The 18,585-nt window shown below is 37.5% G+C and overlaps 1 protein-coding gene and 1 pseudogene across 1 annotated transcript; one reads left to right on the top strand and one right to left on the bottom strand.

The window, feature by feature from the left end:
- Positions 1-1,102: 1,102 nt before the first annotated feature.
- LOC113882269 lies at positions 1,103-2,086 on the top strand (annotated as a pseudogene).
- An 11,729-nt stretch (positions 2,087-13,815) lies between these two features.
- On the bottom strand, positions 13,816-14,829 carry LOC113882268 (olfactory receptor 5M10-like). Its single transcript, XM_027525468.1, has one exon. The coding sequence runs from the start codon at positions 14,827-14,829 to the stop codon at positions 13,816-13,818; it is 1,014 nt and encodes a 337-aa protein (XP_027381269.1).
- Positions 14,830-18,585: the final 3,756 nt, after the last annotated feature.

Below are 18,585 nucleotides of genomic sequence, written 5' to 3'. Positions count from 1 at the left end.
TGGAAGAGGGAAAATCATTATAATAGCTTAGGCATTAGAGTAGCTTAGATTTGACTGGTAGCAGAGAAAATGCTGACAAGCTGCTGTAATATTCAATAAGTAATGTGTTAAAGGTAGAGCAGACAAGACTTTCAGATAGTTTAGATATAAGGTATGAAGTCAAAGGTATGATATTAATCAAAATGTGAATCTGAAATACACACACACACATATATGTAATATAAAATAAACTGAGATGTGTGAATTAATAAGAAATTAGTGAGGGTCTTCCCTGGCAGTCCAGGGGTTGAGACTTCTCTTTCCATTTCAGGGACACTGGTCCAGCCCCTGGATAGGGAGCCAAGATCCCATGCCTTGTGGCCAGAAAACCAAAGCATAGAACAGAAACAGTATCACAGCAAACAATGAAGGTGCTAAACACAGTGCACACCAAGATAAAGAGTGAGAGATCAGTGAGATCATAGTGGGGACCAGACAAAGAAATAACCCTAGACTACCTATTGTTGATTTGAAACAAAGGAAATAGGAGGGGCAGACTATCAAGGGACTGGGAGAAGTTTATTGCTGCTGGAAAATAAGTAAGAGATAAGGAAGAAACTGAATCTGAATAAATGTACACAGGCTGTCAAGAAGAGTATACTACTCTGGTTATGGAATGTTCACCTTTACTGACAAAAATAGAATCAATGTACAGAAAACCAACCATTTTCTCCATTCCCTGATCCAGCATTATGTCACGATCAAACAAAGGCAGTAGTTTGAGCATCAGTGCTTCCTAGTCCATAGCCTAATGAGGGACACCAAAGAGTTAAGTCAGATTCTATATATTTTAGTAGAGATAGGTGGAGATTGCAGAGCAGCCTGCATTGATGCTGCTTGGACTTCAAAACATGCTCATGAAATAGATTATCCAGTTTACTCAGCACCACCAATCATCTGAGGCATTTAGAGAGACTCTTTCATCTCTCAGGGTAGTAACAGCTTAGTTAGACCTCTCTTTTGAAAACCAGTTTTAGTGCTGATTTGTCTATTTTTGAATTTCATACAACCTATTTCTTTTTATATCTGAGACATTATTCTTCTTTTATTAGAGAGTCTGAAAATGGATACATTTCCCTCACACAATGGCACATAGGTGACTGAGTTTATTCTGCTGGGACTTAGCAGTCAACAAGAGCTGCAGCCCATCCTTTTTATGGTGTTTCTCCTGATTTATCTCATCACCCTGACTGGGAACTTTGGGATGATTTTATTAACCAGATTCACTCCCCAGCTGCAAACCCCCATGTACTTTTTCCTCACCCATTTAGCGTGTGTAGACATTTTTTACTCTACAAATGTCTCTCCTCAGATGCTTGTTAACTTCTTATCAGAGAAAAAAAAAAAAAACATTTCCTATGCGGGGTGCCTAGCACAATGTTTTGTTTTTGTGACTCTGCTTTTTACTGAGTATTACATGCTTGGTGCTATGGCCTATGACAGGTACATGGCAATCTGCAACCCCCTGCATTACAAGATAAGGATGTCCAGGTCCCTGTGCATCTGCCTGGTCAATTTCCCCTACTTCTGTGGGTCTATGGTGGGCACAATGCAGGTAATATTGACCTCCTGCTTGTCCTTTTGTGGATCCAACACCATCAACCATTTCTACTGTGCTGACCTGCCCCTCTTAATGTTGACATGTTCTGACACTTACATAAAGCAAACTGCCTTGTTTGTGTCTGAAGGGATTAACCTCACAGGTTCCCTACTCATTATCCTCATCTCCTACGTTTTCATTTTCATCACCATTATGAGGATCCGTTCTAGCAAAGGGCAGCACAAAGCCTTCTCCACTTGTGGCTCCCACCTGACAGCTGTCACTATGTTCTACGGGTCCCTGACTTGCATGTATCTGAGACCAGCAAACAACCAATCTGTGGAACAAGGGAAAATTGTGTCAGTGATTTGCATTTTTGTGAATCCCATGCTAAATCCATTTATCTGTAGCCTCAGGAACAATGATGTGAAACAGGCTTTAAGAAGAATATTTATGAGAAACGTTGGTGCAATGAAGAAGAGTTCTCTTTTGACAGTTTCCCAGTAAAAAAAAAAAAAAAAAAAGAGAGAAAGAAAGAAAAAGTGTCTCGAAAGCAGCCCCAAAATATACCATCTTGCCTGAAGAATCCAATCCACTTCAGTATTCTTTCCTGGAGAATCCATGGACAGAGGAGCCTGTCAGGCATCAGACTCCTGTCCATGGAATGGCAAAGAATCGGACCTGACCCAGCACACATGCACATTGACACACGTTTGCAGAGCTGGGGATCGAGTCTAATGGAAACAAAGAATGGAAGTGTTGTTTGGAAGAAAACACAACAGAAGTCAGTTTCTTATGATTAAGCAGGTTTAAGCTTTTAGCCTCACTCAAGGACTCATTTCCACTTGCTTGGCATATATTTCTTCCTTTTTCTTCCTAAGTCTTCAATATTGAGCATCATTGAGGTATTCTTACCAGCAAAGCAATCTGCATTACAGTATATTTCCTCAATAAGAAGCTAATTTAGTTCCCTGTGATATATGACATATTCCCTTAATGAAAGCTGATTATCCTCTCAAAAATCTCATTTCTCTAATCTTCAATGTGTGTTCTGAATAAACCTTTGATGAATGCTTGTCTATATCATTTGAATGTAAAAACATATATGTTTTATCATTGTTGTTTAGTCGCCCAATCATGTCAACTCTATGTGACCCCATGGACTACAGAACACCAGACTTCCCTATCCTTCGCTATCTCCCAATTATTATTTGGAACAAACCCTGATATTGTAATTTTAATAATCCAATAATCTGTTTCATTAGCTTCCTTTAATCAAAGCAGACACCCTTATGAATGGGAGCTACACTTTGCTGACTTGGAGTTTTCATTTCTTATATAAGAGATTTATATCATTTTCCCCTACAATGTTAAAAATTATTGTGCCATAATTTTACATATTATCTTTTAGTTCTTGTTTATCCACAAACAATTTTAAAATAAAAGCTACTTTAATATGCATGAAAACTTGGTTTTATTTATTTGTTTTTAATTAATTTAATTTTATTTTTAAACTTTACATAATTGTATTAGTTTTGCCAAATATCAAAGTGTTCTGAAACTAAGTTGTATTTTCCAGACTGCTTGATAATCTTTGGAATTGATCTTTATTTAAAAGCATAATGTAAATTAACATTGATATGACACACATAGTTCACCACTTCCTTATAATATTTAAGTAGTTTTTGTTTTTTCTACCTTTAGGAAAATCTTTATGCATATAAGTTATGGCCTCTTGTGTATAGTTATTACATTAAGGTAGATTTCCACCATTTTATTCTTAGTTACCTTTATATATATTTTTTCCTTTTGGATTTAGTCATGTATGACATCAACCCCAGCAAATGAATACCCTAATTTTCTCATACCCTTAATAACACTGGAAATATCCTTTCATTGTGTGAAGATAGTAGATACAAATGCAACAAAGAAAACATCCATGTATCAAAAACAACTTATTGGAATTCAACTTTAATTTATTTTGCTATTTCTCAATTTTATAGTATAGTATCATAGCTACTGTGCTAGTGATATTTAATCTCAAGAAGAAAAAGTCCCTTACTTGGATGAATTTTTTCTTGAGAAATAAAATTTTTAAAAATGGTTCCATATTAAAAAGTAATAGTTATAAATATTGATACTCATTTGTCACTCACTGTTAACAAACAAATAAAGATGGCTTGTTTACCCTTGAAGATTTCAACCTATTCATAAGCACCATATTTTTAAAAGGAAAAGGGACAAACAGTAGGAGGTTGAATTACAAGGATCTTGGATCACCAACCAGTTGAATACTTTTAGAGAACAGATTTTGAACCCCCGCTTTTTTCTATTTTCATATTCCAATATTACTATTAATGAATAAAGATCCATTAATTTTATATTTTGGGATTGGAAGAGTTTAGAAATATTCATTTTACTTTTTTTTTGCTTATTTAAATACAATAATTGATTATCATAGAAAATTGGTACACAGAAGGAACTAATTTTACTTTTCCTAAGCCTAGTATTTTACAAAGTCATCATCATGTACATATCAATGTGACCTTATTCTTCATAAAGTAACATAAAATACTTTGACCTTTTCTTAATTGAAAACTTCTTTAATGTCTGTGTAACATTCTAATGCAAAGTCCATCACGTGATAGTAAAATTCCTCTTTATGATCACAACCAATGCAGCCCTGCAGGTGTTCTAGTTACATACATACAGCCTCTGGTCTGTCTGGTGTCTGACTATGCCTAACCCAGTATTGAATGCAGGTGAAACTCTAGTACTTTGGCCACCTCATGTGAAGAGTTGACTCATTGGAAAAGACTCTGATGCTGGGAGGAATTGGGGGCAGGAGGAGAAGGGGACAACAGAGGATGAGATGGTTGGATGGCATCACTGACTCAATGGATGTGAGTCTGAGTGAACTCCAGGAGTTGGTGATGGACAGGGAGGCCTCAAAGAGTCAGACATGACTGAGCAACTGAACTGACTGACTGAGTCCTCACTTTGCACACTGCTGAGGTCACACAAAGTGAGGACACATTTCCAGGTTCTATGGTTTCAGTTAGATGAGATCATGCAACATGAAGGCTGTCTGTTTTAATATATCACTTGTTTACTTTTTCTCAAATATGAAACAAATATTATATTAAAATCTTCACTTAGTTTTCTCATTATACCTCAGCACATGCTTAAAATTGGATTTACTGTAAGTGCACATTTCTAAGACTCTTGAAACATGTTAAATAAATTTCTAGAAAAAATGTGTATTATTATTTTTCTTGATATAATCAGTGTATGAAAGCACCAGTCTTTTTAAACTCTCTTAAATACAGATACACAAAGCAATATTTTAATTCATATTTTTATTAACAATAATTTTATTCACTAATTTTAACATTTGTTAATTTTTATCAATTCAATATGCATAGCCTTCAATGTCATTGTCCATATGATTTCTATGAAATTAATAGCATCATATTTTTGTAATATTTTCATTTTTTCTTATTTGCAATAAAATCTTTTGTCAACTTGGGTGGTGCTTAGTTTTAAATTATTTTATGATAAAATCCAAGAGACTCACCGACTTAGAGAACAAACTAATGCTTACCAAGAGGGAAGGCTGGGACAGAGAGAGAGATTTGGAGTTTGGGATTGACATGTGCACATTATTATATTTAAACTCTAAACAACAATGACCCTGTGTGTTAGCCCAGAGAACTCTGACTCATGTACATATATAACTGAAAAAATATTATGTAGCTAAAAGCATCTGATTTATATTATTCTGGGATAAATTTAAAAGTGAAAAATATTGAAGATGAATTTTCTCTGTGCCTGCATCCTCAGGTGCTTCAGTCATGTCTGACTGTTTGCGTGACCCTGTGGATCACAATAAACTGTGGAAAATTCTGAAAGAGATGGGAATACCAGACCACCTGACCTGCCTCTTGAGTAATCTGTATGCAGGTCAGGAAGCAACAGTTAGAACTGGACATGGAACAACAGACTTGTTCCAAATAGGAAAAGGAGTACATCAATGCTGTATATTGTCACCGTGCTTAGTTAACTTATATGCAGAGTACATCATGAGAAACGCTGGACTGGAAGAAACACAGCTGGAATGAAGAATGCGGGGAGAAATATCAGTAAGCTCAGATATGCAGATGACACCAGAAAGTGAAGAGGAACTAGAAAGCCTCTTGATGAAAGTGAAAGTGGAGAGTGAAAAAGTTGGCTTAAAGCTCAACATTCAGAAAACGAAGATCATGGCATCCGGTCCCATCACTTCATGGGAAATAGATGGGGAAACAGTGGAAACAGTGTCAGACTTTATTTTTTTGGGGTTCCAAAATCACTGCAGATGGTGACTGCAGCCATGAAATTAAAAGACGCTTACTTCTTGGAAGGAAAGTTATGACCAACCTAGATAGCATATTCAAAAGCAGAGACATTACTTTGCCAACAAAGGTCCGTCTAGTCAAGGCTATGGTTTTTCCTGTGGTCCTGTATGGATGTGAGAGTTGGACTGTGAAGATGGCTGAGCGCCGAAGAATGGATGCTTTTGAAGTGTGGTGTTGGAGAAGACTCTTCAGAGTCCCTTGGACTGCAAGGAGGTCCAACCAGTCCATTCTAAAGGGGATCAGCCCTGGGCTTTCTTTGTAAGGAATGATGCTAAAGCTGAAACTCCAGTACTTTGGCCACCTTATGTGAAGTGTTGACTCACTGGAAAAGACTCTGAAGCTGGGAGGGATTGGGGGCAGGAGGAGAAGGGGACGACAGAGGATGAGATGGCTGGATGACATCACTGACTCGATGGATGTGAGTCTGGGTGAACTCTGGGAGTTGGTGTTGGACAGGGAGGCCTGGCATGCTGCGATTCATGGGGTCGCAAAGAGTCGGACATGACTGAGCGACTGAACTGAACTGAACTGATGGACTGCAACCACCAGGCTCCTCTGTCCGTGGGATTCTCTAGGCATGAATTCTGTAGTGGGTTGCCATTTTCTCCTCCAGGGGATTTTCCCGACACAGGAATCTCTTGTGGTCCCCGCATTGCAGGCGATTTCTTTACCACTGAGCTACAAGGGAAGCCCAGATTTTCTCTACTAGAAATTAAAACACCAATCTATAGCAAGTTTAGGAATTTTGCTTAAAATGCAAAATATACAATATAATATATTGGCTTAATCAACATATTGGTTAAAGAATAAATAACAATGAATGTATTTAGTGTACAATGAAGATAACATCACAAATTAGTAAGAGATAAAAGACAACTTGATAAATTGTAGGAGGAAATGGATAAAAATGTGAGAGAAAAGTTATATGCAATATTACAACATACAACAAAATTGTGTCTAGAATGAACGTGGAAGTGAGAGTGTTACTTGCTTAGTTGTGTCCCCCTCTTTGCTACCCAATGGACTGTAGCCCACCAGGCTCCTCTGCCTATGGAATTCTCAAGGCCAGAATACTGCAGATGGTTGCCATTTCCTTTTCCAGAGGCTCTTCCCAACCCAGCATCAAATCTGGATCTCCTCAATTGCAGGCAGATTATCTACCATCTGAGCCACCAATAAGCCATATATAGAATAATTCGAGATATCTCTATAAAATATGGCAATTAAAAATAAAGAACATAATATAATAACGTGTTTTACTACAGAAATTGTGTATAGTGGAGACAAGCCATAAAACTAAAAACAGAAAAAAAAGCTCTCTATATATATATTCTCAGGGGAGGAATCATCAGAAATAAGATCAATAGCAAAATCAATCAACATAATGTATATCATTTATTTGTTAAACATTTCTTCTTTTGTTTTAATTAAAACATATTTCTTCCCTAAGAACTTCAGTTGAGAAAACAAGGAAGCATATCATTTTCGCTGATATTTTCTAAAGTTTTTAAGGTACATTTATGTGATTACTCTCAAATATTAATTAATAGTCATAAGTATAAATGTCCAGTGCTTTTCGGAGAAAAAATTACCTATATAAAAACTTAAGCAGGACTTTTAAAAAATTTAAAATCTTAATTCAAAAATTATACATTTTGAATATCCTCAAGAAACAGAGGGATCTGCACATACAAATGTGAGTCAATTATCAATATAAAAAATATAGGATACCTTGACATAATGAAATGATGGTTTGCAATATAAACTAAATGAAAAAATATATATACCAAATACTCAGAGCACTTTTCTTTAACCAGAGATAACAAGTAAATTGTGCTTTCTTTCCAAAATTGAAATTTAATTTTATCTAGAATAATTCAGGGATTCCCTGATAGCTCAGTTGGTAAAGAATCTGTCCAAATTTCAGTATTTTTCAATTTATGTATCTTTAAATGAATTGCAATATTTTTGTAATTAAGTTCAATTCCTTAATTCTGTGTATTCAGTTCAGTTCAGTCGCTCAGTCGTGTCCAACTCTTTGTGACCCCATGAATCGCAGCACACCAGGTCTTTCTGTCCATCACCAACTCCCGGAGTTCACCCAGACTCACGTCCATCAAGTCAGTGATGCCATCCGGACATCTCATCCTCTGTCATCCCCTTCTCTTCCTTCCCCCAATCCCTCCCAGCATCAGAGTCTTTTCCAATGAGTCAATTCTTCACATGAGGTGGCCAAAGTACTGGAGTTTCAGCTTTAGCATCATTCCTTCCAAAGAAATCCCAGGGCTGATCACCTCCAGAATGGACTGCTTGGATCTCCTTGAAGACCAAGGGACTCTCAAGAGTCTTCCCCAACACCACAGTTCAAAAACATCCATTCTTCAGTGCTCAGCTTTCTTCACAGTCTAACTCTCACATCCATACATGACCACTGGGAAAACCAGAGCTTTGACTAGACGAACCTTTGTTGGCAAAGTAATGTCTCTGCTTTTGAATATGCTATCTAGCTTGGTCATAACTTTCCTTCCAAGGAGTAAGCGTCTTTTAATTTCATGGCTGCAGTCACCATCTGCAGTGATTTTGGAGCCCAGAAAAATAAAATCTGACACTGTTTCCACTGTTTCTCCATCTATTTACCATGAAGTGATGGGACCAGATGCCATGATCTTCTTTTTATGAGTGTTGAGCTTTAAGCCAACTTTTGCACTCTCCTCTTCACTTTCATCAAGAGGCTTTCTAGTTCCTCTTCACTTTCTGCCATAAGGGTGGTGTCATCTGAATATCTGAGGTTATTGATATTTCTCCTGGCAATCTTGATTCCAGCTTGTGCTTCTTCCAGCCCAGCATTTCTCATAATGTACTCTGCATATAAGTTAACTAAACAGGGTGACAATATACAGCCTTGACGTACTAATTTTCCTATTTGGAACAAGTCTGTTGTTCCATGTCCAGTTCTAACTGTTGCTTCCTGAACTGCATACAGATTTCTCAAGAGGCAGGTCAGGTGGTCTGGTGTTCCCATCTCTTTCAGAATTTTCCATAGTTTGTTGTGATCCACACAGTCAAAGGCTTTGGTATTGTCAATAAAGCAGAAATAGATGTTTTTCTGGAACTCTCTTGCTTTTTCGATGATCCAGTGGATGTTGGCGATTTGATCTCTGGTTCCTCTGCCTTTTCTAAAACCAGATTGAACACCTGGAAGTTCATGGTTCACATACTGCTGAATCTTGGCTTGGAGAATTTTGAGCATTTCTTTACTAGCATGTGAGGTGAGTGCAATTGTGTGGTAGTTTGAGCATTCTTTGGCATTGCCTTTCTCTGGGATTGAAAAGAAAACTGACCTATTCCAGTCCTGTGGCCACTGCTGCAGTTTCCAAATTTGCTGGCATATTGAGTGTAGCACTTTTACAGCATCATCTTTCAGGATTTGAAATAGCTCAACTGGAATTCCATCACCTCCACTAGCTTTGTTTGTAGTGATGCTTTCCAAGGCCCACTTGACTTCACATTCCAGGATGTCTGGCTCTAGGTGAGTGATCATGCCGTAATTATTATCTAGGTCATGAAGATCTTTTTTTGTGCAGTTCTCCTGTATATTCTTGCCACCTCTTCTTAATATGTTCTGCTTCTGTTAAGTCCATACCATCTCTGTCCTTTATCGAACCCATCTTTGCATGAAATGTTCCCTTGGTGTCTCTAATTTTCTTGAAGATATCTCTAGTCTTTTCCTTTCTGTTGTTTTCCTCTATTTCTTTGTATTGATTACTGAGGAATGGTTTCTTATCTCTTCTTGCCATTCTTTGGAACTCTGGATTCAGATGCTTATATATTTCCTTTTCCTTTGCTTTTTGCTTCTCTTCTTTTCACAGCTATTTATAAGGCCTCCCCAGACAGCCATTTTGGTTTTTTTTGCATTTCTTTTCCACGGGGATGGTCTTGATCCCTGTCTCCTTAACAATGTCATGAACCTCAGTCCATAGTTCATCAGGCACTCTGTCCATCAGATCTAGTCCCTTTAATCTATTTCTCACTTCCACTGTATAATCATAAGGAATTTGATTTAGGTCATACCTGAATGGTCTAGTGGTTTTCCCTACTTTCTTCAATTTAAGTCTGAATTTGGCAATAAGTAGTTCATGATCTGAGCCACAGTCAGCTCCCGTTCTTGTTTTTGCTGACTGTATAGAGTTTCCTCCACCTTTGGCTGCAAAAAATATAATCAATCTGATTTTGGTGTTGACCATCTGGTGATGTCCATGTGTAGAGTCTTCTCTTGTGTTGTTGGAAAAGGGTGTTTGCTATGACTAGTTCGTTCTCTTGGCAAACTCTATTAGCCTTTGCCCTGCTTCATTCTGTATTCCAAGGACAAATTTGTCTGTTACCCCAGGTGTTTCTTGAATTCCTACTTCTGCATTCCAGTCCCCTATAATGAAAAGGACAACTTTTGGGGGTGTTAGTTCTAAAAGGTCTTGTAGGTCTTCACAGAACCGTTCAACTTCAGCTTCTTCAGCATTACTGGTTGGGGCATAGACTTGGATTACTGTGATATTGAATGGTTTGCCTTGGAATGAACAGAGATCATTCTGACGTTTTTGAGATTGCATCCAAGTACTGCATTTTCAGACTCTTGTTGACCGTGATGGCTACTCCACTTCTTCTAAGGGATTCCTGCCCACAGTAGTAGATATAATGGTCATCCATTCACGCCTGAGTAGCTGCAATGGCACACAAGTGCAGGTGGCTGCGATGATGCACAAGCATGGCCAAGAGGAGCCACTCCACGTCCGAGGTCAGGGGCAGCGGCGAGGAGGAGCCTTCAACGTCTGAGGTCAGGGTTCACAGCCGAGAGGAGCTACCCCACATCTGAGGTCAGGGCCGGTGGCCAGGAGGAGCCTTCAACGTCTGAGGTCAGGGTTCACAGCCGAGAGGAGCTACCCCACATCTGAGGTCAGGGCCAGCGGCCGGGAGGAGCTACCCCACACCCGAGGCCAGGGGCGGTGGCCGGGAGAAGCAACCCCATGTCCAAGGAGTGGTGGCTGCGTGGGCGCAGAAGGGCCTAGAGGAGCTATTCCACATTCAAGATCAGGAGGGGTGGTGGTGAGGAGATACGCCTCGTCCAAGGTAAGTAAGAGAAACCCAAGTAAGACAGTAGGTATTGCAAGAGGACATCAAGAGGGCAGACACACTGAAACCATAATCACAGAAATCTAGTCAATCTAATCACACTAGGACCACAGCCTTGTCTAACTCAATGAAATTAAGCCATGCTGTATGGAGCCAGCCAAGACGGGCGGGTCATGGTGGAGAGGTCTGACAGAATGTCATCCACTGGAGAAGGGAATGGCAAACCACTTCAGTATTCTTGCCTTGAGAACCCCATGAAAAGTATGAAAAGGCAAAATGATAGGACACTGAAAGGAAATCCCGAGGTCGGTAGGTGTCCAATATGCTACTGGAGATCAGTGGAGAAATAACTCCAGAAAGAATGAAGGGATGTAGCCAAAGCAAAAACAATACCCAGTTGTGGATGTGACTGGTGAGAGAAGCAAGGTCCAATGCTGTAAAGAGCAATATTGCATAGGAACCTGGAATGTCAGGTCCATGAATCAAGACAAATTGGAAGTGGTCAAACAGGAGATGGCAAGAGTGAACGTCGACATTCTAGGAATCAGCGAACTAAAATGGATTGGAATGGGTGAATTTAACTCAGATTCTGTGTATTATACTACATTAAAAACAATGTTCACTAAAAATACATAGTCTGTAGAAAGTTACAAGCACAATACTATCAAGTAAAAATTAATCTTCAAACTTATACATGGCAACTGCTTCCAATTTTGTCATATTAATTCTAAGAACAAGTAAATGTTTTAACTTATTGAGAAAATAGAACAACCAAATACAGAAGCTATCCTTTGATTTGAGACATACTACTGATGAATGTTACTCCTTCACTTCTGTCTGCTTTTTTATTTATTTATAAATAATATTTTTTGTAGAATTAGCCTTAATCAGCTGAGACTTAAGAATGAAGCCCAGATTTCTAAAACTTCAGGTTATTTGGATGATTTTCTGGAAAATGATTTGAACACATTATATTAAATATAGCAGTTCCTTTCATATGACCACTTATTATTGTGGTCTTAGTTAAAATCGGAATGTACAATATTAGAATACTTATGTATGAATGTGATAGTTGGATTATAAAGAAAGCTGAGTGCCAAAGAATTGATGCTTATGAACTGTGGTGTTGGAGAAGATCTTGAGAGTCCCTTGAACTACAAGGAGATCCAACCAGTACATCCTAAAGGAAATCAGTCCTGGGTGTTCATTGGAAGGACTGATGTTGAAGCAGTAACTCCAATGCTTTGGCTACCTGATGAGAAGAACTGCCTCATTTGAAAAGACCCTGATGCTAGGAAATATTGAAGGAAGGAGGAGAAGGGGACAACAGAGGATGAGATGGCTGGATGGCCTCACTGACTCAATGGACATGAGTTTGAGTGAATTCCAGGAGTGAGTGATGGATAAGGAGGCCTGGCATGCTGCAGTCCATGGGGTCCAAGAGTTGGACATGGCTGAGAAACTGAACTGAACTGAACTGAAGCATTCAAGGCCATTTAAAATTAAATATATGTTTCAATATAGAACAATATAGCTCACTAATAATGCAAGGATCAGTGTGGATGAATTATGTATCTTTTTATATAACTTTCTTTGCTATTGATTTTCTCAAAAGATGGCTTCCCTTGTGTCTCAATTGGAAAATAATCCAACTGCAATGCAGGAGACCACAGTTCCATTCCTGGGTCGGGAAGATCCACTGGGGAAGGGATATACTATCCACTCCAGTATTCTTAGGATTCCCTAGTGGCCCAGCTGGTGAAGAATAAGCCTGCATTGTGGGAGACCTGGTTTGGATCCCTGGCTTGGGAAGATCTCCAGGAGAAGGGAAAGGCTACACACTGCAGTATTCTGGCCAGGAGAATTTCATGGAATGTATGGGGTCCCAAAGAGTTGGACACGACTGAGGGACTTTCACTTCTCACTATTGGAACAGACTTGCCTAGAAAATAATGAGCAACCACTTTTGTATTTTTTTTTCATTGTTAGAAAATTGCTTTACAGTGTTGAGCTGATTTCTGCCATAAATAAAACATCACTGTTCACTTTCAGAAAGATATCTACACACCTCTTCATTTGTATATCATTTTAGGGCATTCTTGTGTCTACAGAAGCCAAGTGCTAAGCTATGTTTACTCAATAAATTTGTTATAATTTCGAACAAAAACATGAAAAAATATATCTAGACTGTCATTATAATATATTAATGACTGAATTGGATCTCTATTCCTGGAAGCTCATAAACAGGTGTTGAGAGTTCATTTTCAAAATTGCAAACCACAACCAATATTTATAAATGAGTAAAAAGTTTCTCAGGATATCTATAATATTGGTTGGGGGAAAATTTATAAAAAATTTTAAAGCTATGGGTGATCCGTGTACTTCAAATTTCCCTAGTCAGGCACTGGAGTGATTGTTCTACATCACACATTGAAGAAGAAACTTTTTCATAAATTTTTAAAAGAAGCTAAAAAGCAATCATCCTATTTTGAGCCTCACTATGGCTCTGTAGACCATTTGATTCAAATAAGATGGATTGGCAGTGTTCACATCAGATTGAATTAATATTAACATAATACTTGTCCCCAAGTGAATAAATTTAGTAAAATATTAAATGTGCTTATTGAAAACATTTGTCTTTAAAGTATAAATTTTGAGGAGAAATTATGCAATATCAGTGAGAACTCATGAAGATACACTAATAGTGACAATAGACTAACAGGCTTTTCCTTGAAGGAACCCCTGCATTATTACAGATACCTTAAATATGAATAAGTGCCTAAACTGTACTTCTGTGAAATAAAAAGTTACCTTAATCATATGCCTCATGGCATGGATCACATGCTTGTTCCTTAGACTGTAGATCAATGGGTTCAACATTGGGCTCAAAAATGTATAAAAGACGGCAATTATTTTGGACTCCTCTACAGAGTTCTTAGATGGAGGCCTTAAGTACATGCAGAAGAGGGTTCCATAAAATAGAGTGACTGTTGTCAGGTGGGAACCACAAGTAGAAAAGGCTTTGTACCTGCCTTTTGCAGAATGGATCCTCAAGATGGATGCAATGATGAAAATGTAGGACATAAGAATGATGAAGAGAGAACTTAAGAGAGTGAAACCAGCAACCACAAACATCGCCATCTTTTTGACATAAGTGTCAGAGCAGGCCAACATTATCAGAGGAGGATCAGCACAGTAGAAATGGTTGATTTCAAGGGAGTCACAGAAGGACAAGTGAAAGGTCAGCAGGGCCTGAGAGAGACCATTGAGGAGACCACAAGTATAAGGGACTGTGACTAGAAAGATGCAAACGTCCTTGGACATCCTGGTGCTGTAATGTAGAGGGCTGCAAATGGCTACATAGCGATCCAAGGCCATTGAAGCAAGGAGATAAAGTTCAGTGATCACCAGGGCAATGAAGAGAAGACACTGTGTGAAGCATCCAGCATAGGAAATGGTCTTCTGGTCTGAGAGGAAATTGTGCAGCATATTTGGAGTAACATTGGAGGAATAGCAAAGGTCTACGAAGGAGAGGTGGCTGAGGAAGAAATACATGGGAGTCTGGAGGTGGGGATTGGTCCTGATCAGCACAATCATGGTCAGATTTCCTACAACTGTGATTAGGTAGATCACCAGGAACAGCCCAAACAGGGCCTTCTGTAGTACTTGGTCATCTGTGAGTCCCAGGAGAATGAATTCAGTCACTATTGTGTGATTTGGGGAAAACATATTCTTATTCCTTGAGAACTGAAAGTGACAAAGAAAGTTAAGAATTCTGTATGACAGGCTCTGCATTCACTCCATACCTCTTACATTTACTCATTGATCAATTCGTCTATGAAGAAATTTCTATTTTTCAACAAATTAATCAGGATTTCTGCACAAATATTCAATCCTATACCTCAGTACTATTCTGCATTTTCTCACTGTATCTCAATCTCTCCCTTGTTTGTATATACATATATCATTAATCAAATATTGGTATATAATATTATATGTATTATATACAATAATTGTATATTATCATTTATTAATATATTGGTTTTGATATTATATTAATTATTATATATTGTTATATAGTATCTAATATTATACATTGATTATTATATATTTTATACATGGTTATATATTAAATTTTATATATAATATAATATATTAATTATATTAATTATTCTATGTTGATTATTAATAATATATATTAATAAATGTTATGATCTAATAATATTACATATTATATATATTCACTTATATCTTTTATATCATTATATATATATATATACATTTATATCTTTTAAGGGGACTATACTTTGATTTTTTTTTCAAACTTTGTGGGAACAAAAACCAAAGGTATGAAAATCAGGTATGAAAAGCAACAAGACATCATCAACACCTTTAAAATGGACAAATGAAGAAAACTGTTTTTCTAGAGCTCCAGTTCTTACAGACTATTGTTTCAGATCCTGCCAGGCAGCACTGGACTATATAGTGAGGACTGTGCTATAAAGAAAGCTGAGCACCAAAGAATTGATGCTTTTGAACTGTGGTGTTGGAGCAGACTCTTGAGAGTCCCTTGGACTGCAAAGAGATCAAACCAGTTAATCCTAAAGGAAATCAGTCCTGAATATTCATTAGAAGGACTGATTCTGAAGCTGAAACTCTAATGCTTTGTCCACCTGATGCAAAGAACTTACTCATTGGAAAAGCCCCTAATGCTGGGATAGATTGAAGGCAGGAGAAGAAGGGGACGACAGAGGATGAGACGATTGGATGGCATCACCAACCTAATGGACATGGGTTTGAGCAAGCTCCCAGAGTTGATGATGAACAGGGAAGTCTGGTGTGCTGCAGTCCATGGGATTGTGAAAATTTGTACACGACTGAGCGACTAAACTGCATTGAACTGATTGTTTTAAAACAGTTATAAATGTTCAGTACTGCATTTTCAACTGAATCCCATAGTTGTATGACTTAATTTCATTCAAAGAACATTGAATTAGTGAAATTTATCTCAAGATATGACTAAGAATAAACAGAATGAAGAATTCATACATGCACTCATTTATTCTTTTACACTGTAAAGATTGATTTTTTTTTTCCTGTTCTAGGTTCTAGTGCTACAGCAATGAAAAAAAAATCTCCAGCCTAATGAAGTATAATATTGTAGGAGAAGGAACAAGTACTAAACCCAGAGATAAAGATATATCACGTACTGTTTGGAAACCACAGCAGTAATTGTCTCCTCTGAATTGGAGTCATGTTGTGGGGTAACTGTCTTTGATTTGTTAAACTCTGATTTATCTTTTGAGGAAGCACAGTAGTTTTTACAAGTACAGAAGTGGCCCTTGTATTTAACTGTGCTGCCTGTAACACACTTCTTATCTGTTTTCTGTAGTTTACATAAAGCATTAGTTCATTTCCAGGAGTTGGAAAATTTGAATTCTAAAAGGTTAAATTCACACACACACACACACACACACACACACACACACAGAAACCCATCACCATTAGAATTCCTATTTTAGGCAATGCATATCCTTTTGTATTGTGAGCATGATGGCTCTCTCTGCACTGTCTGGCTGCAGAGCTGTCACTCTGGCACTTCTTGTCTCTGTATACTTGCCATCTTCTTCCTGATGTGATCCCAGGACTAAGAATGAAGACATCTGGAGCTTATGATTAAGCCAAATATTTGAACCTAGGAATACTGTGTATCACTTTCTTCCCTGGTCCCTTTACAATTTCTAGACTTGATGAAATCTTCACCATTAAAAAAGACTCTAATCTCAGTTAGAAGCAAGTATTGTGAAGAAAAATGAATGTGGGATGCTTTTAAATGCATTTTTTTTGGCATATGGTGAATACTAATCTCCACAAAAAAAGAAAAAAAAACTTATACTTGGTGAACAAGTATATCAAATGACCTACCTGTAAAACTGAAATTATGACATTTTGAAAAAAATAAGAGGGGATGATTTATAATGTATTTCTTAAGTATAGTCCCTAGGGTGTTAAAAAAATCTAAAAGCCAATTAAAATTACCTTTGTTTCTCAAAATTGTAACATTAACTTGATCCCTTGGGAATTAGAGTCTCCTCTGAGGCTAATATTGCTACATAGCATTATACACAGGATTGATACTGTGTGTGAAATCTTTAGCAGAGAGACATTAGCCGTCACTTTTAATACCATGGAAGTAGGGAATATGGTAGATAAGTTTAGTACTTACATTACAGTAAGGAAGAAAGAATATCAATTATTTTTTTAAATGTCATTTTCTCTATAAATGCTAAGGTGAGGTCACATACTGATAGTGAGAAATAGAAAAAAGTGAACTAAGGGAGAGTTTTGAGGAGCACAAAGACTAGGAAAGCCACAGACTAGGAAAAATATTCATACTGAGTAATGTTGGCAAGGATTCCTACTCAGAATGCATATAGATCCTCCACTATTCACTGATCAAAATGCAATCAGACAATTTTTTTAAATCTATGATCTTAATACATTTCATATACAAAAATATATGAATTGCCAAAAACCGTATGAAAAGAATTTCAATATGTATAATTGTTAAGGAAATATAAATTGTAACTCCCTTGAGATACCACTTCACATCCTCATTAATAACAAGAATTGGGAGAGTGTGATTGAGGTATACACACTGTTGATATAAAATAGGTAACTAGACCTTCCCAGGTGGCGCTAATTGTAAGAACCCACCTGCCAATGAAGAAGGCATAAAACATGCAGGTTCGCTTCCTGGGTTGGGAAGATCCCTGAAGGAGAAAATGGCAAATCCACTCCAATATTCTTGCCTGGAAAATCCCAAGGACTGAGGAGTCTGGCAGGCTATGGTCCATGAGGTTGCGAAGAGTAGGACATGTTGAGTAGCTGAGCATGCATGCAATGAGAACACACTGTATAGCACAGAGAGCTCTCCTTAAGGCACTGTGGTGACCTAATGAGAAGGAAGTCCAAAAGGGAGGGGATACACTTATATGTAAGGCTGACTCATTTTGATGTACAGTAGAAACTAACACAACATTGGATAGAAATTATATCCATTGTCTTATAAAGACAATGTGAATCCACTGTAACTCTCATAATATATCATGTGAAGAAGTTTAAAATGATTCAGCTACTTTGGAAAACTAGTTTTTTATTCTGAAATGCCTTATAATGTCTTAATTTTCCTATAAAACTATGTCTCAGTAAGTATTAGGATTTTATCCAAGAGTATAAGAAGGCATACACCCACAAAGAAATTCAAACTTATAGAGGCAGATACTTAGATAAACAAATTGTGATATATCCACATAATGGGACACTACATAGAAATAAAAACTGAACAAAGTACTAATAAAACTTAAATGAATCTCTAAAACATTGTATCAGAAGTAGATCAACTTTTGAATAGCAGAGTAATGGCCTCCTCAAACCTACTCCTCCACAAAAGCAACAGAAACAGGACAAAGTGGTCAAAATTGC

This window comes from Bos indicus x Bos taurus, chromosome 23, assembly GCF_003369695.1.
Source record: "Bos indicus x Bos taurus breed Angus x Brahman F1 hybrid chromosome 23, Bos_hybrid_MaternalHap_v2.0, whole genome shotgun sequence".
Taxonomy (NCBI): domain Eukaryota; kingdom Metazoa; phylum Chordata; class Mammalia; order Artiodactyla; family Bovidae; genus Bos; species Bos indicus x Bos taurus.
Note: the sequence above shows the minus strand (reverse complement) of the source record. Positions and strands in the feature narration are given on the sequence as shown.